Source organism: Lepisosteus oculatus, chromosome 21 (assembly GCF_040954835.1).
Source record: "Lepisosteus oculatus isolate fLepOcu1 chromosome 21, fLepOcu1.hap2, whole genome shotgun sequence".
NCBI classification, from domain to species: domain Eukaryota; kingdom Metazoa; phylum Chordata; class Actinopteri; order Semionotiformes; family Lepisosteidae; genus Lepisosteus; species Lepisosteus oculatus.
This window is the reverse complement of record NC_090716.1, coordinates 384,626-406,599: the sequence shown is the minus strand read 5'-3', so window position 1 is coordinate 406,599 and position 21,974 is coordinate 384,626. Positions and strand designations below refer to the sequence as shown.

At 54.0% G+C, this 21,974-nt stretch overlaps 1 protein-coding gene across 7 annotated transcripts; it reads right to left on the bottom strand.

Moving 5' to 3' along the window:
- Nucleotides 1–790: 790 nt before the first annotated feature.
- incenp (inner centromere protein) lies at nucleotides 791–19,189 on the bottom strand. 7 transcript variants are annotated; one of them, XM_069181554.1, is made up of 22 exons: nucleotides 19,000–19,189; nucleotides 18,305–18,369; nucleotides 8,995–9,142; nucleotides 8,799–8,900; nucleotides 7,849–8,528; nucleotides 7,721–7,748; nucleotides 7,581–7,644; nucleotides 7,235–7,391; nucleotides 6,752–6,794; nucleotides 6,582–6,669; nucleotides 6,358–6,495; nucleotides 6,170–6,184; nucleotides 5,755–5,864; nucleotides 5,495–5,615; nucleotides 3,978–4,067; nucleotides 2,900–2,973; nucleotides 2,711–2,810; nucleotides 2,525–2,620; nucleotides 2,382–2,441; nucleotides 2,219–2,290; nucleotides 1,980–2,130; nucleotides 791–1,205 (listed from the first exon to the last, which is right to left on the bottom strand). In XM_069181554.1, the coding sequence occupies exons 2-22, from the start codon at nucleotides 18,360–18,362 to the stop codon at nucleotides 1,021–1,023; spliced, it is 2,580 nt and encodes an 859-aa protein (XP_069037655.1). In that variant the 5' UTR covers nucleotides 18,363–18,369; nucleotides 19,000–19,189; the 3' UTR covers nucleotides 791–1,020. The 7 variants fall into 7 exon arrangements, with proteins under 7 accessions (XP_069037655.1, XP_069037656.1, XP_069037651.1 ...); XM_069181555.1 differs by lacking the exon at nucleotides 18,305–18,369 and having other exon boundaries at nucleotides 19,000–19,185; XM_069181550.1 differs by lacking the exons at nucleotides 18,305–18,369; nucleotides 19,000–19,189 and adding an exon at nucleotides 17,599–18,229 and having other exon boundaries at nucleotides 2,525–2,617.
- Nucleotides 19,190–21,974: the final 2,785 nt, after the last annotated feature.

The following is a 21,974-nucleotide window of genomic DNA, read 5'->3' as shown; positions in this document are numbered from 1 at the left end:
GTACTGAGGTGCTATTAAGAGCCTCCTAGATGAGGAATTTAAAGTCAACATGAAACCTGACAGGAAGCCAGTGCAAGAACTCCAGGACAGGAGTAATGCCCTAGACCTGGTCAGGGGTCAGGCTGCTGAGTTCTGGACAGACTGGAGTTTGTTCAGTGTGGAGTTAGACACCCCCAAGAGTAGGGCAGTGCATCAATCTGAGAGACGACGAGAGGGTTGAGCAGCTTTCCTGCTCCAGCCAGAGACATCGCAGGAGATGCTCTGATGCTCCACAGCATCACTGACCTGCTACAGTCAGAGACATTACTGGATATCCATACGCTGGTACTATTTCTGAGGTGGAGGAATTTTTCCTGTTTTTACAATGTTTTGCATCTGTGGGTCAAACATCGGGCCTGGACCAAATATCACCCCCAAAGTCTTCAACTTGGATTGAAATTCAAGTACAGTACCACAGGGGCTGGGTCTCTGCCCTGGCTTTAATCAGAGTAACTGCAGAAGGATTAATGAGTTCCTCGCTCCCCCACAGGGGGGCGCCTCTCAGACCCGCAGCCCCAGACCTCACTGCGCAGGACCCCGAGTGGCTGCAGGCCGCGAGGCTTTGAGCCCATTGAGGAGCTGCGGGGGCCCTGTACCCCTGAAACTGCCTCCCGGGGGGGCTCTGCAGGCCCAGTGGTTGAGACCCACTTTTACCTGGCCTGGCAAACTAAGAGGCCATGTAAGACCCCTGCAAGAGCACAGCGGCCCCCAGGGAGGCTGGGGCGCTGACCCCAGGTCAACAGGTCAAGTCTTAAAGGAAGTGCAAAATTCTTTATTTTTTACAAAACTCTTTACCATGTATATGTATACAGTAACAGTATATAACAGTAATAGGACTGACTGAGGAGTATTTTTACCAGAAAGGGAAAGTGAGACATTCAAAGTAAAACATCTAAAACAACCACAACTTTATTACATCACCCTGGAAAAGCTCCCAGCTCCCGGCTCGTGCGGGGCCGGGGGGTGGGGGGCGGGCGGCACTCAGAAGTGCTTGGCGCCCCCCTGTGGCGGGGAGTGCCACACGGCAGAGCTGGTGCGCTTGAAGTAGCGCGGCTTGCTCTTGTAGAAGATGTCCTGCAGCTCGGGAGGCTCGATCTCGCCGAAGTGCGAGTCCACATCGATGGGGTTGAAGTACTGCTGCAGGATGGCCTGCTGCAGCTGGGGGCCTAGAAACACGGGTGCGAGAGTTAGGTCACCTGTCCACACGGCTCTAGGAAGCCGCACAGGACAGGCAGAGTGACCCCCGAGCCTGAACCTGTGTTCATTTAGTCACCAGTGTTTGATTTCATCAGTCTTAGTCAAGTCACCTACAGTGTCCATTAGTCAGGGGGCCCTGTACCCCTGAAACTGCCTCATGCAGCTACATTGAGCTGATCTTCAGTACTGTTTTACAATCCTTTCCTGCTGTGCTAGACCCATCTAAAGTACTGTCAGACAAAAGCATGGAGAACCACAAGAATTTCCTGCGGCTTTCCTGTAAAAAACAGCGAGGTGCTCTAGTTTAAATATTAATGTTATTAGCACAGCGTATGCATCTCCTTGTTCATCTGCGTACCAACCAATCAATTACCACTGAGACTTCATGCACGAGGCGTGGAGAAGCCGGACCGGAAACGAGGACATCTGGAAGCAGACTGGCGACTGTCCCCCAGGAGCGGCCCGTCCCGGGACCGGACCTGCTGCAGCCAGCCCGCTGGCTCTCACGTGCAAACTGTAAACCTCACGTGACTAAACCCATTCCAGTTTGAGCTTCTGTCAGACAGGTCATTTTGTCTCTTCACTCAAACAAAAATGCAAAACAATTCAGTGTTCGCCATCATTGTTGAGGATTTTCGTGAGCATTTCGTCTTTAATGAAAATAAAAGACAGGTCGCTGACGAACATCTTCAGTGACTCAATGAACGGCGGCCTGCGCACCCCACAGCCCTGTGTACACTCACCCTCAGCCCAGGAGGGGATGGGCTTCCGCGGCGCCCCCTCGTCATCCGTCGAGTCATCGCTGTTCTGGTCCATCCCATAATCTTCAGGGTTGCTCGACGCCACCGTCCGGTTCTCTCCCTTGGGGGTGATCTGGTAGGACTGGGGGGACTTCTGTGGAGAGCAAGGAGCCGACGTGAGGAGCGGAGTGGGTGGGAGGGAGCTGGGGGACGGGGGGGAGCAGGACCAGCAGCAGCTGTACCTCGATGTCCACGGTCACGTTGAGCAAGACGCCGGTGCTCTTGGGGCTCTGGGGGCTCCTGGGCGCGGCGGGCTAGAGAGGACAGCAGGGAGAGGCAGGAGTGAGAGCTGGCAGATGGGCGGCGGCAGACAGAGCAGAACCCCTCACCATGCTGCTGGCCTACCTGGGGCTTGGAGTCCGCGCTGTCAACAGGGGGCGCTGGCTGAGGCTCCACTGGGGGGGGCTGCAACACAGGGAGGAGGGGTGAGGAGCTTGACAGGGGGAGGAGGGGCGAGGAGCCAGACAGCAGCGGCAGAGTCGGCTTACCTTCACCTCCACAGTGACGGTGAGCGCTTTGGCAGCCGCCTGCCTCTGCAGCTCCGCCTGCCTCTGCAGCTCCGCCTGCCTCTGCAGCTCCGCCTGCTGGCAAGACCACAGCGTTACAGCCTGGCCGCTACAGCCCCTACAGTCTTTCAGGAGAGCTCATGTTAGCGCCTCAGTCATGTCCAATACCTGCCGCCTCTTCTCCTCGGCCTCTCGCAGCTGCTTCTCCTGGGCCGCCCGGGCCAGCTCCCTCTGTAGCGCCAGCGCCTTCTCCTTCTCCACTCGCTCCCTGGAAGGACAGAGGGAGATGAAGACCTCCGCCGCCGCTTGCAGTGCCCCCCCCCCGCCCCCGCACTGCTGCCCCAACATACAGCTCACCTCTCGGCCTCAGCCAGGCGCTGCGCTCGCTGCTCCTCCTCCTCCTGCTGCTGCTGCCTGCGGGCCTGCAGCTCCTGGAGAACAGCGACCAGTCACCTAGAGCCGACCGGCACAGCCCACACACACACACACACACACACACACACACACACGGACCACAGTCACCTAGAGCCGACCGGCACAGCCCCACACACACACACGGACCACAGTCACCTAGAGCCGACCGGCACAGTCCCACACACACACACGGACCACAGTCACCTAGAGCCGACCGGCACAGTCCCACACACACACACACACGGACCACAGTCACCTAGAGCCGACCGGCACAGTCCCACACACACACACGGACCACAGTCACCTAGAGCCGACCGGCACAGTCCCACACACACACACGGACCACAGTCACCTAGAGCCGACCGGCACAGTCCCACACACACACACGGACCACAGTCACCTAGAGCGGACCGGCACAGCCCCCCCCACACACACACACACGGACCACAGTCACCTAGAGCCGACCGGCACAGTCCCACACACACACACGGACCACAGTCACCTAGAGCCGACCGGCACAGCCCCACACACACACACGGACCACAGTCACCTAGAGCCGACCGGCACAGTCCCACACACACACGGACCACAGTCACCTAGAGCGGACCGGCACAGCCCCCCCCACACACACACGGACCACAGTCACCTAGAGCCGACCGGCACAGTCCCACACACACATGGACTACAGTCACCTAGAGCCAACCGGCACAGTCCCACACACACACACGGACCACAGTCACCTAGAGCGGACCGGCACAGTCCCACACACACATGGACTACAGTCACCTAGAGCCAACCGGCACAGTCCCACACACACACACGGACCACAGTCACCTAGAGCGGACCGGCACAGTCCCACACACACACGGACCACAGTCACCTAGAGCGGACCGGCACAGCCCCACACACACACGGACCACAGTCACCTAGAGCCAACTGGCACAGCCCCACACACAGCGACACAACTGGCCCCGGACGCCACACATTGACAACCAGCACTGACGCTGCAGAAGCATCACACCTCCAGCTGCTGCTTCTTCTTCCTGGCCTCGTCCTCCTGCCGCTTGCTGGGCACCTTCTTCTTGGACTCTGCCAGGCGCTCCACCCGCAGCTGCAGAGACAGGCAGACCCCCGGTCAGAGTGACACAGGCCCAGCCTGGACTCCCGGTCCCAGTGGGCGCCGCAGGCCCAGCCTGGACCAGTGTCAGCAGGACACTGGCTGGAGCAGCTCCGTGAAGTTGGCCCCCGTATAGACAGCACAAATGATGAAACCCAATCATTCGGTAGTGCCGCGTTTGTGCCGGTTTGGTGCCGTTGAAAGTAGCATTTGTGCTGCTTTTGTTCCCGAAATACAGCGCCTTGTTTTTCAGGTGATCACGTAACCATGCACGGTGACTGTGACCTCCAGTGACCCTGTCTGCCGAGTTCCAGCGCTCTGTCACTGGTGCAAGAGTAACAATTCTGCAGTTGTGTTTCTCAGTGTGCTCGGGTGGGGGGTGGCGGCAAAAAAGGAGGCGCTATATTGAAATGCAAAAAACATCCACCCTACTCAGATTACTCAAAATACAAACCCATTGTTTTCATCACAAGTTATTAAAGGTACCTGTGTTGGTTAAGTTCTGAGGTCTATGTGCGAGACAGTTTCCAATATTGTTTTGCGGTTGCATTATAAACTACCTGGGTCAACGTAGCGCATAATGCCCCCTTTAAAAAATCCTGGTTGTCTCACATTTACGTTTTTTACATAAGAAATGTATTAAAAACAATGGTCTTGTGATACAGGAAGTTGCTAATCCTTACCTTTTTTACATACGTGGTTGGAAGGATGGGTCGAATCTTTAAACGACCCTTGATTTACACATTAATTTAAAACGACAATGAGAAACCGATTACTTCTTCAGACTTTAAAAAAAGGGCACGGCTACGAAATGGAGACGTGCCAGTTACAGCCTCTTTGTAAGGACATGCAGTTGCTTGCTAATGTTCACCTTTTAAGGTTGCATCCACGACTCTTCTGATTAGGGTTTGATACTGGTGACAATTTTAATTTTCCTGTTCACACAAACGCACAGAAGATACTGGTATTAAAAGCAAAACCAACCACCACCCCTCATCCGAGCACACAGAGAAACAACTTGTTACTGAATTGTTACTGTTGCACTGGTAACAGAGCGCTTGAACTTGGCAGACAGGATCACTGGAGGTCACCGCGTATGGTCACATGATCACCCGAAAAACAACGAAAGCGGCACAAACGCTACTTTCAAAGGCACAAACGCAGCACTAACGAATGAGACCAGCTCGGTTCCCCTACGACATTGTAGGGGGGGCTTAGTGACATCACGACCCGGAAAAAAGAAAGCGCTATATCTCAGAAACGAAAGCGGCACAAACGTAGCACTAACGAATGAGGTGGGTTTCATCGTTTGTGCTGTCTGCAGGGAGGCCAGCTTCACTGAGCTGGCTGGAGCCCAAATGAGTCCGAGTGAAAGAGAAGGTGGACACGCTGGCTGCCCAGAGGCGCAGGGAGACACTGACCTTGTCGTTCTTTTCCTCGATCTGAGCCATCTTCTGCTCGATCTTCTTCTTCTTTTCTTCCTCCTTCTGCTCCTCCCTCTCACGCGCCTCAATCACCTTGCGCAGCCGCTCCTCCCGTTTCCTGCAGGCAGGGACAGTCAGGAGGCACGGGACAGAGTCAGAGACCAGAGAGGGAAAGAGATACAGGGGCAAGGAACAGACAGGACAGATAGAGGCACAGGCTGAGGAACATGGGCAGCTCCTGAGGCTTCAAAACAAACCTTTTCATCTCCTCCAGCTTCCTCCTCTTCTCCTCCTCCATCTTCTTTTTCCTCTCAGTCTCCTGCTCCTGCTTCTTCTTCAGAGCCTCAAACCTCTGCCGCTCCCTCTCCTGAGAGAAAGGCCACAGCCCATCAGGGCTCTGCTCGGCACCCCGCACACGGCGCCCCGCACACACCCTACACGCTTACACCACGTGACACCAGAACTCCCAGGTGAGTCAGTAATCGTGTCAGCTGCTCTAGAGGCAGTGGGATTACACTCAAGAAGTCTGCAGCCCAGCTCTCAGCCACGACCGATGACCGGTCGGGGGCTCCTGGGCCACAGACTGCCGAGCGGGTCAGAGACGCGTCACACACAGAGCCCAGGGCAGGGGTCAGTCTGTTAGAGCAGTGAACACTGAGCACAGGGACTTACCACCACGCTGCCAGCCTAGGGGAAGAGACAAGACAGAGCATCAGAGGTCAGACCGGCCCTGAGGCAGGTCGCAGTTCACGGACTCCCCAGACGACCTGCAGAACCCCTGTCCTTCTCAACACAGCAGCCAGGCACCAGAAGGCCTCCTGCGCAAGCCCTCGGACCCGAGGCCACCCGTGGCCACTCACCTTGGGGTCTGCATGCAGGGGGGTGGTGTGCTTGATGAAGGACTTGAGGACGCTGCTGCGGCCCACCGAGCCGGGGGTCATCAGCAGCTGGTTCTTGTGCACCGTGTGCAGGAAGGACTTGATGTGTGGCCGGGTGACCTGCGGCAAAAGGCGGGCGAGAGCTGGTGAGACGGCTGACCAGGACAGTGAGCTGACCGCTGTGGGCGGCCGGACGACGCTCTTACACTCTGGCTCTTCTTGGGAGGGGAGGCCTTCTTGGGGCTGGGGGTGTCCTCAGCTTCTGCGGACTTGCGCTTCGAACCCGGGCGCGGCCTGCACACACAGGGACAGGTCAGAGGCGTGGGGGGAGCGAGGCAGCCGCTGGCGCCGAGCTCTGCAGAGCGAGGACACTCACCTGAGACGGGTGTGAGACTCAGCCGGCTTCTTCCCACTGTCGTCTGCAGGGAGAGAAACAGCCCGTTACCCCTCCTGCCACACCGGCCCCCGAGCAGACAGGGCCAGGGCCCAGTCCGCAGACTGGCAACAAGCAGAGAGGCCCTGGGGAAGAAGCACCCTGATGCCACTACTTCTGGAACCATCAACACACTGCCCGCCCCCCCCAGCGAACAGGGACCCTCAACACACTGCCCGCCCCCCCCAGCGAACAGGGACCCTCAACACACTGCCCGCCCCCCCCCAGCGAACAGGGACCCTCAACACACTGCCCGCCCCCCCCAGCGAACAGGGACCCTCAACACACTGCCCCCCCAGCGAACAGGGACCCTCAACACACTGCCCCCCCCAGCGAACAGGGACCCTCAACACACTGCCCCCCCCAGCGAACAGGGACCCTCAACACACTGGCGCCCGATCAGCCTGTCCAATCGCAGTGGGGTACCTGTGTTGGAGACAGGGGTGCTCGAACCCAAGCTGCTGCTGTCCTGTGAGCAGGTGATGGGAGGGCATCTCAGGGCCACAGGGGGCGTGTCCTTGCTCTGGATGGGGGACAGCTGGTCGCTCTGTGTGGTCTGAGGCTGAGGGACAGAGTCCTGCAACTCCAAGAACACAAGACCCTCACACACACACACCAAGACTCTGCCTGCAAGAGCCCCCTCACACTCACACACACACAGACCCCCTCTCACACACACACCCTCGGCCCACAGGAGCACCAGACCCTCACACACACAGACACACCCTCGGCCCGCAGCGTGTGCACACAGCTCACAGGCCCAGAGCCTCACCTCTCTCCCAGGTGTTTCCTCTGTTGGGGGTCCCTCACTCACTGCAGGCTCCTCTGACTGCTCACTGAAACACAAGACACTGGTTTCGCTTGTTGCTCAGACCCACTGGAGCCCCACAGCCCAGCGGTGCCGACACTCACCCTTTTGGGTCTGTCTCCAGGAAGACATCTGCAAAGACACAAGAGCCCAGTCAACCCGGCGCCGGGAGGGACAGACAGACAGACAGAGCCCGCCCAGCGCCGGGAGGGACAGACGCACACAGACTCACCGTTGAGCTGGCTGCAGGAGGCCGAACTCCGGCGGTCCCTGCTCTTCTGGAAGGACTGGCGCGAGGCCCGGCGGGCGGACTGGCGGGTCATGCTGTAGCGGAGGCCGGCCAGCGAGCGGCGCAGCGGCAGCGAGCAGCGCGCCGAGGACCGGCGTGGGGCGGGGGGTGGCTGGGACCCGGGGAGGCCGTCTGGGGGCACTGCGGTATCTTGCCCGGCCGGGAAGCCCTCCTGGGCTGGGCGGTGCTGCTCGGCGGACCGTCGGTCGGCAGCCGAGATCAGGACCACGGGGAGCTTCGTCTGCTCCAGTGGGGGGACGTCCGCCTCAGGGGGGCTGGCCGGGAGGGGCTGTACCGGCGGCTGCCGGCTGCGCTTGGGCCTGGCGCCCAGCTTGTCCCAGGCCCCCTGCTCCTGCTGTCCCCGCTGCGCGGGCGCGCTCGGGGCGGCGCGGCGCGTGGAGCGCTTGGGCGGCTCGGGCTCGGGCTCCGGCTCCAGCGGCGGGGCCTCCCTGGGGCGGCTGCTGCTGCTGCTGCGCTTCGGCCGGCCGGAGGCGTCCTGCTGGGGCTCCGGGTCCCGGGGCGCAGGCGGGGGCTCGGGTGTGCTCTGCTCGGGGATGAGCGTCATGGCGGTGGGCACGCGAGCCGACGAGCGGCGCAGGTTAGTCCTCTTGCCCTTTGAGAAGCTGGGGGGAGAGACAGGGGGGCTGCAGTCAGCCACTCTCCGCACGACCTCGCCGCGGAGCCACAGACCTGCAGCCCCGTGGTCGAGCACAGGCTGGCCGGGAGCTCGTGAGACTCTCAACCGGGGAAGGAGTTTGCTCAAGCACAGGCAAGGCTCTACGACCAGGGGTTCGAGTCCCGGGCCCCTGTGACCTCAGCCAGGCACGCGAGCAGGGCGCCCTTCACACACGGGGTGGAGCACGCCGGCCGAGCGCACTGCTGGACCCCCTTACCGTCTGCCGCTCTGCTCCGGCCCCAGGGACGAGCGCTTCCTGCGGCGCTTCCTCTTCTGGGAGGGCGTCTTGGGCATCAGCTCGGGCTCGGCGCTGAAGTCGCTGAGAGGGGGAGGAGGAGGAGAGGATGAAGATGCAGTGCCAGCAACCCCCCCCCGCGTGCGGTGCAGGTCCAGTCCGGTCCGGCTCGGCTCACCTGGTGAACATGCGCCGGGCCTCCTGCTCGATCTCCTTCAGCCACACCATGTGTTTGCTGTCCACCTCCTCCTCGAAGTCCCGCAGCTTCCCCTGGAAGACCTGCAGCAGGGCGTCGGTGGAGGACTGCAGCCCGTTCATGCCTGCAGCTGCGAGACAGCAGGGAGTCGCACCCGAGCTCAGAACACAGAGAACACGCCCCCTGGCCCAGAGGCTCGCCTCACAGGGCTCCATGGGACTGCAACACTAGTTTTAGATTTCGGGGCTAGAAAGAATCGGCACTCACGAGTGCATTTCAAATCGCAATGAAGGGAAAATGCAGACAGTAACGTGTAAAACCTGCAATTTACACCACAGAATAACTTCCAGGTGTGCGCAGCGCCGTGTCCTGTGATTCAAACGAGGCAACAATCCCGGTGAGGTGAGGCCCCATTACACTGAACACCAACAGGCTTGTGAACACGTCTCGTTCAGCCCCACAGAAATATCGCTCCACTGTAAAAGCATCTACCACTTGTTGACTCTGCCTGCGGATCATGTTGGAACGTTTCTGAGCTGAAATATCTGCTGCACAACCTGTACTTATTCACTCGCACGTCACAGGACGCCAATCGGCACAGGGACTGGGGAGCAGGAAGGGCCGCCTCACGTTACGGTTCACGGCATCTCTCGCTCTCGCCCGCGGAGAGACCAGCGATTTGCACCAACATGGTGACTTGCAGTACTTTCATAAAGTTCCAGTTCCCGGGGTCGAAAGGGGAACTGCAGTCACCGTGGACGAGAGCAAGAGCGCGTGACAACAGCGACATGAAGCGGCTGAGGGCTCAGCACTGGCGTCATTACTTTTCTGTCTCGTGTTGGTTTATCCAATTCATTTTTATATAGCGCCTTTCACAACAAGGTTGCCCCAAGGCACTTAGGATAGAACTGAGTCCCTGGCAATTTAATGTTTTTAATTTAAGAACAGCATTTATGTTAAAATACCCCAGATACGGGTATATAACTACTAATGCCATTCTCAACTGTAGTTAGTCAGGAGACAAGTACAGCAGCTGGTTTGAGTTTGAACATGTATCGGATTATAGTGGCTTTCACTTCCATTCATACGGAGATCCTTCAGATGAAGAAGCAAATACACTGCTAGTGGGTTTTATGTATAAGCTACATTTGTGCCTGCAATGGTATAAGTGGTCTGCACTTTCAGGGGCTACAGTTGTTGAACTTCATTTAATTAGTAATTTATGTTTGTGGATCTTCTCAGTTGGAGGTAGTGAGTTAAAGTTCTAGGATTGTTGAGCTAGAACGGAGAAAGGAAGGTATTGTACATTACTTACAGCAGAGTTAGCACAAAAAGCACCAGCTGACGTCCAACAGCAGTGGCAACTTTATTTCTTAACAGAATGAGCATTAATATAAGCTGCTGGTACATGGGAGTGGATTTCATCTACAAGTAACATTACACTGCCAGGAGACTTCTGTAAGCGATCTTTCCCTTGGCACGGAGGCCTGTGCGGTCACACAGCCTTGTGAGCGACTGGACGGGCCCCCTCTGGCTGTGGCTGCTTCACCACCCTGATTACTGGAGCGCAGCCACAGGACAGAGAAGAGACACTGCTGGTTTGTTGCTTTAACTTCTTTGTGCCCTCAAACCCCCAATAAACAGGGCACTGTTATCCCCTGGGAGACAAGTGCAGAATCACTTTATAATATACAATACAACAACTCAATTCAATTAGCCCCCAGATGTGACAAAAAACGTTTAAGACTTACACCCCATTTACATAGGGACCTTCATTTCAGCTCTCTTCCCTCTCCAGGGTATCTGAAACTTCACTATCGCATACCAAAGGCCCCACATGCGCCAGCTATAATACAGCTACTGATTAACAATGAAGTTTAGTGTCTATCTTAAGTTACACTTATCAATAAACCTCCTTATGAATAATTGTGGCATCAGGAAAGCAGTTTCAGCTAAGTATTACACTAATGTTCAGGCGACAGATGCATAAGTTCATGACTTAGTGACGATGTCTCCTGTAGTCAGGAAGGTTCTCATGTGATCCACTGTTCTGCTTAGTCCACTACCAAGTTATTCCAACCATGTGAAGAGGAGGGTCCTCAGGACTGCAGCTGGGGCTCCAGGCTGGCTGCAGTCAGGGAGGAGCTGGCTTAGCGCAGGGCTGGGTGCTGACCACTGGCTGAACTCAGAGCCGCAAACTGGAGTTCAATGCGATTGACCCCCCAGAAAAATCAAATAAAAACAAAGACAAGACACCGACAGAGTATAACCGAAGTTTGTTTTGTCAGTTTAAATGAAGGAGACTGAGTGATCCAGGATCGTACGTCAGTGATGTAATTAGAGAGGGCAGACAGTCACATCTGTGTCAGGTTCAGTATGGACATAGATCTGAGCATCACTGGCAAGAAATGATCATTCAGACCATGTGGTTTTGATAACCAAGCAAGTGGAAACATGCAAGTGCTGAACAGGAGAGGACCCAGTGTCGAACCCCCAGGAACACCAGACTCAATGACCCAACTTAACTGACACCCCCAGAGACAGTGTACCAGTGACCAGCAAGGTAAGAGCAGTGTCAGAAACTCCAGTTTCAACAAGAGAATCACGACTACATGACTTTAACAGAGTCAAAAGCAGCACCGTGGTCAAGAAGAATAAAGATCAATAGAGAACCAGTGGAGATGGCTAGTGACTGTAACTAGGACAGATTCTGTCCGAACCCGGATTGGAAGAGCTCAAGAAAGTCATCTGCAATAAGACAGCTGCTTAATTGAAATGCAACAGCAAATTCTAAAATGTTTCGCAAAGAATTAGGCAGTCCAGAGCCATGTGTTTTTTTTTTTAAGAAGAGGGGTAACTGCAGTTGTGTTGAAGTGAGGGGAGAGAGAGAGGAAGCACAGAAGATCAGCTCCTAATTTCTTTGGGATTTTATTGTCTTCAGGAACTGGACAAATAGTTTAGGAGTAAGGCAACATCAATAAAACAAAAATAATTTAACATTGAAAAAATAACTACCAGTATTAATCAAAAAAGCAAACAACTGAAGAACTAAAAACCAACTTAGACACAGTAACACTGATGATAAAGAACCTGAGGAGAAACTGCAAGAGACCAAGAGGACCAACAGAAGGAGGAACAAAAAAAGGAAAGAGGGGATCAGACAAGATGGAGAAAGTGAAAGAAAAATACAATCAATAACAAGAGAACCCAGTACAGAAAATAGCTGGTAAGCCATTTTTCCCCCTTTTTTGACACCTCTAAAACTGAACTGTTGCATTAAAAAAATAAAATTATAGAGGAACTTAATTAGAATAAAAACTGTTGGCTGAGTTTTTAGTTTAAAACAAAATAAAATACACCTGGGCCCATTGTCTTCGAGAAGCCTCAGCCTGGCTGTCTGTTTGCAAATCTCCATAGGGGGCGCCAGCAACGCAAAAGACACTGTACCGATCGTCAACACTGTGGTAAGTGATGGAACAGGGCAGTGAGGCCGCTCCGGAGCTTTCTGTTGAAAAGCTCATGGACCTTAAAACACAGGCCGACCTGGAGAAACCTCCCCCAGAAATGGGAGAGACCAACCAGACTCTCATTACAGAGAGTTCAGCCCCACCTGACTCCGAGCCCGCGAACACAGCTACAGAACAGCCGAGCAAGACCGCGGCCCCAGACAACACCGAATCACACCGCCAAGACACACACGGCCCCCAGCACAGCGCGCCTCCTGGGAGAGAAACCCTCCCCTCTGGAGCTGGACTTCACCGAGTTCAAGGAACTGATGCTGGGGAGACAGCACAACAGCGAAGAGACGAGGTTAGTAGATACAAGAACAAATGCAGAACCACCAGCCAACAGCTCAGGGCACAGATAGAAGAGTTGCAGCAGGACAACAGTAAGCTGCAGTCGGAAGTAGCTGAGAGAGGAGCTGCAGCTCGCAGAGAGGACAAGCAAGACTCTCAAAGAACAGCTGAGGAAACTCACTGCTTCTCACTGCAACAGACAAGCCCTGAGACACCAACCTGACACCCCTGCTACCCCCACTGTTAACTCTCCCTTATCCAGTACCCACACTGTAGCAAACACCACACCTACTGCACACCCTGACACCTCAAACTCCCTCACAACACCCCGTCCAAAAGTACATCCACCTTGCCTCACAGTCAGGGTGACCACACACACAGCCCCCCACATGGCTCCACCCAACACACTAAACCCCCCACGCAGCCCCCCTGCCCAGCAGCACAGCGCCTTTTCAGCAGATTGGACACCAGAAGCAGACGCACGGAAGTAGACCTTATCGACTCCAACGGGAGGTACATTGGTGAGCAGATGCTCTTCCCGGGACTACAAACAGCAAAGCTCTGGCGTCCGACTGCAAAGAAGGCCCTGCAGCTGCTGTCCAGGTCGGTCCTGGGACCCCACAGCACATCATCATTCACACTGGCACCAACGACCTGAGGACCCAGAAAAATCCCAGAACCCAGACCAGTGACCGAGCAGGACCAGAACCAGCGCCACACTCAATGCCCCTCACCCAGACCAGCAGCTGAACCGGATCAAAACCATTCACCCCTCACCCAGCACAACAGAAGAGCCAGACTGAGCTCAATTACAAATAAATCAGACCTAAACATTTATGGAAAACTCAATTTTGGAATTGTCTGTTAAAGAAAACCAAAGCCCCTTAGACTCCCCAATCAGTGAGCAGGAGCTACTGGACAAACTCCAGGCCCTCAGACCACGCAAAGCCTGTGGCCAAGATGGAGTCAACAATGAGATCCTGATACACAGCAGCACAAAGTTGCAACAAGCCGTGCTCAAACTCCTCAATCTCATCATGACACCCGGATGTTTCCCCGAGGCCTGGAACCAAGGACTGATCACGCCCATCTACAAGAGTGGAGATAGACTCGATCCCAACAACAACCGGGGCATCTGTGTGAACAGTAACCTGGGGAAGGTATTCTGCAGTATCCTAAATACATGAATACTGGCCTTCCTTACCGAACACAATGTCCTGAGTAAAAGTCAGATTGGCTTATTACCAGATCACTGCATATCTGATCACATTTACACCCTACACACACTGATAAACACATCCAAGAAAAAGAAGGATTTTTTTTGCCTGCTGTATCAATTTCAAGAGAGCATTTGACTCAATTTAGCACAAAGGACTGTTTAATACCACGATCAACGGGATTACTGCTCCTGGCACTGCTGTTGTAACAATATTTCCCTCACTTTCATTAATGCATTTCATTCAAAAGCTTCTAGCCTCCCAGTTAGCGATGCCTGGAATTTACACGCTACGGCCATATCACTCTGCAACTCACAACAGTATCTGGATGGGAGACTCCTAGGAAAGCTGAGGCTGCTGCTGGAAGAGGTGTTGGTGGGGCGAGCAGGGGGCGCTCACCCTGCGGTCTGTGTGGGTCCTAATGCCCCAGTATAGTGACGGGGACACTATACTGTAAACAGGCGCCGTCCTTCGGATGAGACGTAAAACCGAGGTCCTGACTCCTTATGGTCATTAAAAATTCCAGGGCATCTCTCAAAAAGAGTAGGGGTGTAACCCCAGCGTCCTGGCCAAATTTCCCATGGGCCCTTACCAATCATGGCCTCCTAATAATCCCCATCTATGAACTGGCTTCATTATTCAGCTCTCCTCCCCACTGATAGCTGATGTGGTGGATGCTGCACATTGGTGGTGGTGGAGGGGATCCCCATTACCTGTAAAGCGCTTTGAGTGGAGTGTCCAGAAAAGCGCTATACAAGTGTAAGAAATTATTATTAAAAAACAAACTGGAATGCTACAGAATCCTAAACAGATAATACACACTAGCTGAATACTTGACCAACCTAAGTGACAGCAAAAAGAAACAGACCCTGACTAAGTACAGGCTCAGTGACCACTGCCTGGCCATAGAAACTGGGCGACACAGGCAGACCTGGCTGCCCAGAGAGGACAGGCTGTGCTCCCACTGCCAGCGGGGAGAAATAGAGACAGAGGTGCACTTCCTACTGCACTGTGACAGATACTCTGGGATTAGAGAAACATTCTTCCTTAAACTCAGAAATCTAATCCCAGAGTTCCCACACCTGTCAGAATCACAACGGGTCCCAATCCTACTGGGAGAGGGAGGAGGGAACTCAGTTGAACTGGCAGCCCAGTATGTGATCTCCTGTCACAGCCTGAGGAACAGTGAGTCTTTCCATCAATAATGCTCCTTATGTTTAGAAGTAAACATCTTATGATTCTGTCTTGTAAATATCTGTAGATTTTTGTTTTATGTTCATTCTATTTGTTTTGCTTTGGCAACACTGATTTTACTCATTGATCATACCAATAAAGCACCTTGAATTGAACTGGCACCACCCCAGAGCTCAGTGTTTATCGAGGACGACAGGGCTGAAATAACACAGTGGGAACAGGATCTGATAAATGAGATGGAGTTCACACGTGATACCAACCTACCCAGGCATGTAGTGTCAAGTTGAGAGAATCTAGTGAAAACAGGCCTGCAGGCTGCAGGGGGAGCAGTATCACGCATGGAGAGAATGTGACGCTGGAAGCTGTCAATCTTGGAAGTAATAAAATGAAGAAGTGCTGCACAGCTGGGAGGAAGCGAGTAGATAATGTAGTAGGGACAAGTAAAGGTGAAGTCCATGCTAAAAACAAAACAAAAGTGTCAGCTGTGGAGAAGATGAAACGCGGTGTCCATTTTCCTTTCAGCAGAGGATAAATCTGCACTTGTTCCTTTACAGCCTGCGCATGCTGACACAGCCCCCCATGATGGTGGAGAACAGGGGTCTGTGAGAGTCACGTGGGAGAAACGGCCGGATCCAGCCCACTCTGCTGCATCCTTGTACTCGGACAGGAGCTCCGTCCCAGACTGCAGCCTGCGGTCCAGTACGAGCGCAGCTGGGCAGTGTACCGGGGGCAGAGCAGGGAAAGAGCCGGCTCAGGGCTCAGGAGGAAGTACCTTCTCCTCCAGAGTGTCAGCGTCAGAGAAGCAGGACCATGAAAACGGAGCAGAATCGGCACACCTGGCCAGGTCAGCTGATTGGCAGCTGTGCAAACCTACAGAGCTGGAGGGGAAGAGCGAGAGGCAGGAGCTCAGAACAGCTGGCTCCGAGTACGTGGGAGAGAGGAGTCATTGACAACGACTTGGTCCAGGCAGGCTGACTGCAAGCTGAGGCTCAAGCTAGAAACTCGCTCACTGAGCTGGAAGGCTGTGACTCATCACAGGCACTCGAGTGAGCAGGAATTAGGGAAAACTGTTAACCCTTATTTCTGTTTGGGTCTTGGAGACCCCAGACCCTCTTTAACAGCTCAAAAAACATACTTAACATTGTTTTATCAGCTCAATACTTCATGACTTTTCCTAGTTTTATGAGAACGGCTTATAAACATGATTGACTTGATGTTTCAGAACTCCTCTGCGGAAAATCATACATAAGTTATGTTTGGGGTCTCAGAGACCCCAGATATTAAACATGATTAAATGCAGTGGATTTTCACACGCTTTGATTCTCTGACTGGTGTTGAGGGTACAGTTGGCTCAACACTACCCCTCCCAAATAAATCTGTACACACACACGCTCACGTGCACAGATAAATGTGCATGCGCACCTACATCTGTACACACACAGATAAATGTGCATGCGCACCTACATCTGTACAGACGCACTTGCTCACGTGCACAGATAAATGTGCATGCGCACCTACATCTGTACAGACGCACTTGCTCACGTGCACAGATAAATGTGCATGCGCACCTACATCTGTACACACACAGATAAATGTGCATGCGCACCTACATCTGTACACACACACAAACACACTTGCTCACGTGCACAGATAAATGTGCATGCGCACCTACATCTGTACACAGACTTGCTCACGTGCACAGATAAATGTGCATGCGCACCTACATCTGTACACAGACTTGCTCACGTGCACAGATAAATGTGCATGCGCACCTACATCTGTACAGACGCACTTGCTCACGTGCACAGATAAATGTGCATGCACACCTACATCTGTACACACACAGATAAATGTGCATGCACACCTACATCTGTACACACACTTGCTCACGTGCACAGATAAATGTGCATGCGCACCTACACTAATCTTTGCAGAAACTCCAGACGGCGCACCTGAAAGGAACCAGGGTAAGAGGGTTGCCGTGGATGTGACAGATGGACTATGTGGTCATAATGTGAGGTGACAGTATTTCACATCCTACACCTTAGGGGAGGAACTACTGAAAAGAAAGCTGACAATGTTGGGAACAATAAGAACAAGCCAGAGCTGAAGAAAATACCAGGAAGGTGAAATCATCCACGCTTGCTTTCACTGACACCACTGCACTTGTATCCTACTGTCCCAAGAAAAATGTCCTCCTTATGAGCACGAGGCATAAAGATGCAGTTGTGAGCAACAGAGAGGACAGAAAGCCTGAAATGGTTTTAGACCGCAACGAAACCAAACCTGGATAAAGTCACTGCCACATATAGCTGCCAGCGAAAGCCCGCCTGCTGGCCCCTCCGCCAATTTTTTTTTAACATCACCGAAGTCAGCACCTGCAACGCTTTTGTCATTGGAGTCAAACCAATGATCGGTACAGTGGCAAACGGAACTGGAGGAGCATCTTCTTGGAGCAGCTAGGTCAAGCCCTGGCGAAGCCTCATACAGAGAGGGAGCAGCCCCTTCCCAGATCACGACCAGCTGCCTCCGCTGGGAGGGAGACTCCATCAGCCCGAGCCCCCCAGCACTCCAGCAGCAGCTGCCAGGTCTGCACAAAAGGAAATGACACCAAGACTCGCGCAACGTGTAGGAAGTGTCAACTACATACGGAGGGCACACACACAGAAACCATCTGCACATCTTGCATAAAGTAATGTCTTGCTTCATGGTTGCCTTAGTGTCCCGCAGGGCGGGGGGGGACATTTGAAAGCATCTTGTGACTGGGTTCTAGGGGTCTGTGGCTGGCAGTCTTGTTGACCAGGGGGGTGGTGTTGTATATTTCAAATCTGTACATAGTTTGCCTGTGGGACAAGTGCTTAGACAGATCAGTTGTCTAGTTGGATTTGTTTTATTGCCTTTTGTAAGCGTGTCCTCTCTGGGGTCAAACTGTCCCCAAACAAACAGCATAACTATACTGTATAACATTTCTTTCTCTGGGATTTGTTTTGGCAAACGAGAAGTACATATTTGTTCATGTATAGCCCATATAACATAAACCATGAAACATTTAATCATTTGGTATAATGTTTTAGATTTCGTCACCTTTCTGAAATGTGCACGCCTCCTTCGTGGCAAGAGGGAGGCCTGAGGCTTCAATCATTCTCGGTCTACCGGGTTTTAATGAGGTCAGAAGGGAAAAAAAAGATTTGAAGGGGAAAAAATAGGTTAATTTGGAAATTATTTTCTTACACATACAGCACTGGGGTCTCTGGGACCCCAAACAATAAGGAAGTCAAAGCAATCTCTACACGACACAAGGGAAACCCACGAAGAACGCTTGCGTGGGGGTCTGTCAGCTGTGTCCGAGATCGGAGGGCGGACATTTCAAAGCAGAGAAGAAAGCAGAGGTACAGTAACGGCAGAAAAGCGGACTTGAAATATTCAGACCCCGTCAGAGCGGAGGGGCGAGCCTGCCGTCTGCTCGGTGAGCTGGACAGCGGGCCCGGCGTCAGGCGGCCAGAGTCGCACACGGAGAGAGGCCGGGGTGCCCCCTCCAGGCGGCACAGGCAGGGCGCTGGAGCTGGAGCACCCCGGCACGGCTCGAAAGCTATTCTGAAGCGGTTTAAGACGCAGACACGGCGAGGAAGCGCAGCTCGCCGGGATCACGGTGGACCCGGGGGGACGCGACCGAACCGGATACCGCAGACTGGGGAGGACGAGTCGCAGGCCGGAGCCCCGGGACCCGCCGGCCGCTCAGGACACCCGCCCGCACAAACCCCGACACAGGACCGACTCACCTTCGTCAAAAAACCTTCCCCTTGACTCCGTACACTCTTGCCGGCCGGCTTCTCTGTCTCTGTCAGTCTCGATACACGACAAGCGCCCGTCTCTGTCTCCGTCTCTATCTCTGTCTCAGCACTCGGCTGAACTCCAGGCGCGCCGAGACCGTTGTGGAGTTTGAAAACTCGGAGGGCCAATCAGAGAGCGAGCAACGAGCGCGCGAGGCGGGCCCGCACGCAGTGCGCAGGCGCAGGGCCGCCTTAAAGGCAGGTGTCGGCTGTGTTTCTATTTTCAAACAGAGCTGAATACATATTGGCCGACAGATATGGTCTTAAAGATATTATAATGCATCAGTAAAGGCAGGTACAGTATTCCCATCAGCAGATGACGTGTTGAAAGGCAGGTTACCGGGATCCGAACAGACTAGAAAAGACTCTTCAAACGACCGCAATGTTGTCAGTGTCGTGGCTACGAGTTTACAGCTTGTTCCTACTAGCAGAGGTTTCTGTGACACACGGGCAGTCGAAGTGCGCTTTTACCGTGATGTGACTCTGTCGTGTTGTGTGCATTTTTGTCCTTGACCGTTTGAGAAGTTATCGAACCTGCGGTCAGGGGACACGTATTTTGCCTTCAAAACTCTTCTACTGTACAGATCTTGCTCATCTAATCTGGAATACCTGATTACAGCCGTTATAAAGACTCGGCCAGCTGTGCAGCGTCATCAGCAAATACGAAAACACGCATCCGACAGCTGTTTCTACCGCGGCGGGGGACTTTAACCGCTGCAACCTTAAAAACGTGCTACCAAAGCACTTTCAACACGACTCCGTCCCCTACAGAGGCAACAACACACTGGATCACGGTCACACCACGCCTCCGTGTTCTCTCTTCCTGTTTACCAGCAGAAGCTAAGAGCGCCCCCTGCAGGAGAGACCTGGCAGCGCGGAGCAAGGACTCGCAGATTTTTTTGAAGTAGTTCCAGTAACGAGCTGCGTCAGCAGGCGTAGGCTGCAAAGGAACAAGGAAGGTTTATTCTGCTGAAAAGAGAAGAAAATAAACATAACTTTTCGGCTGTGGAGCCTTCTGCCGGTGTCACATCCGAAGAAGACTGTTTTGAAATGACTGATGGGTGTGCATTCTTCCAGTGATCCAGATGCGTATACAGAGGTGGTCACATCCTTCACTAGTTACTGTATGGACAGAGCTGTTCCTACCAGGAGGATCTGGATAATATCCCAATCAGAGGCCCCGGATGAACAAACACATTCACTACAAACTTCGGGCACAGTCTTCTGCCTTCCAAGCAGGAGACGGAGAACTGTATAACACATCAAGGTACGACCTGGAGAAGCAGGAATACAAGGACACACTGGAACCAGCCTGGGGGCGGCTCAAGGCCTGCAGGAGCAGCAGTATCTCCTCCCCTGAGGCATCTCTACCAGAGGAGCTGGATTTATGACAGACGGTGCTTGAGGAAAGCTCTAAGCATCATCAAAGACCCCACACATCCCAGCTACAGACTGTACGACCCTCTACCATCTGGAAAACGGTACTGGAGCATTCGGGCCGGAGTACCAGACTCAGAGACAGTTTTTACCCCCGCACTATCAAACTGTTAAACTCCCAGCCTCACCTCACCTCTCACCTATGATCTGAACCTCGCAGTGCCTTCTTCCTTTCTTTCTTACCAAAAACCCAAACACACATTGAAAATCTACCTCTGCCTCACATGTCAAAAGCTCACTCCCCAGCATTTCTATCCCTTTATTTCATTCTGTTGATGCATGTTTTTGCACATAACCTGTTACCTTTTTGTTGTTTTTTGCACACTGCCTGTTGTAGCTGAACACCTGGCCCTCCTGCTCTGGGGCTCCGAGCAGCTGAACACCTGGCCCTCCTGCTCTGGGGCTCCGAGCAGCTGAACACCTGGCCCTCCCGCTCTGGGGCTCCGAGCAGCTGAACACCTGGCCCTCCCGCTCTGGGGCTCCGAGCAGCTGAACACCTGGCCCTCCCGCTCTGGGGCTCCGAGCAGCTGAACACCTGGCCCTCCCGCTCTGGGGCTCCGAGCAGCTGAACACCTGGCCCTCCCGCTCTGGGGCTCAGAGCAGCTGAACACCTGGCCCTCCTGCTCTGAGGCTCTGAGCACCGAGGAGCTGAACACCTGGCCCTCCCGCTCTGGGGCTCCGAGCAGCTGAACACCTGGCCCTCCCACTCTGGGGCTCTGAGCACCGAGGAGCTGAACACCTGGCCCTCCCGCTCTGAGGCTCTGAGCACCGAGGAGCTGAACACCTGGCCCTCCTGCTCTGAGGCTCTGAGCAGCTGAACACCTCGCCCTCCTGCTCTGGGGCTCTGAGCACCGAGGAGCTGAACACCTGGCCCTCCTGCTCTGAGGCTCTGAGCAGCTGAACACCTGGCCCTCCCGCTCTGGGGCTCTGAACACCGAGAGCTACCAGAGCCCCAGTGAGCCGGGAGACTGTGTGTTACAGCTCTCTAAACATGTGCAGAGCCTTCAAGAGAGTGAAACCCCACAGAGCAGCCGGCCCAGCTGGTGTCTCCTCTTGTTTCCTTACAACCTGTGCGGGTCAGCTGTCTCCTGTATATACAGACACTTTTAACCTGTCTCTGTCCCTGTCAGTCGGACCAGAGTCAATAGTGCCAAGGAAGACCAGGCTGTCCAGGTGTGTACAGACAGGGTCTGCAGTGAGAGTCTGTCCAGGTGTGTGAGAGGCTGTCCAGGTGTGTACAGACAGGGTCTGCAGTGAGAGTCTGTCCAGGTGTGTGAGAGGCTGTCCAGGTGTGTACAGACAGGGTCTGCAGTGAGAGTCTGTCCAGGTGTGTGAGAGACTGTGCAGGTGTGTACAGACAGGGTCTGCAGTGAGAGGCTGTCCAGGTGTGTACAGACAGGGTCTGCAGTGAGAGGCTGTCCAGGTGTGTACAGACAGGGTCTGCAGTAAGAGTCTGTCCAGGTGTGTACAGACAGGGTCTGCAGTGA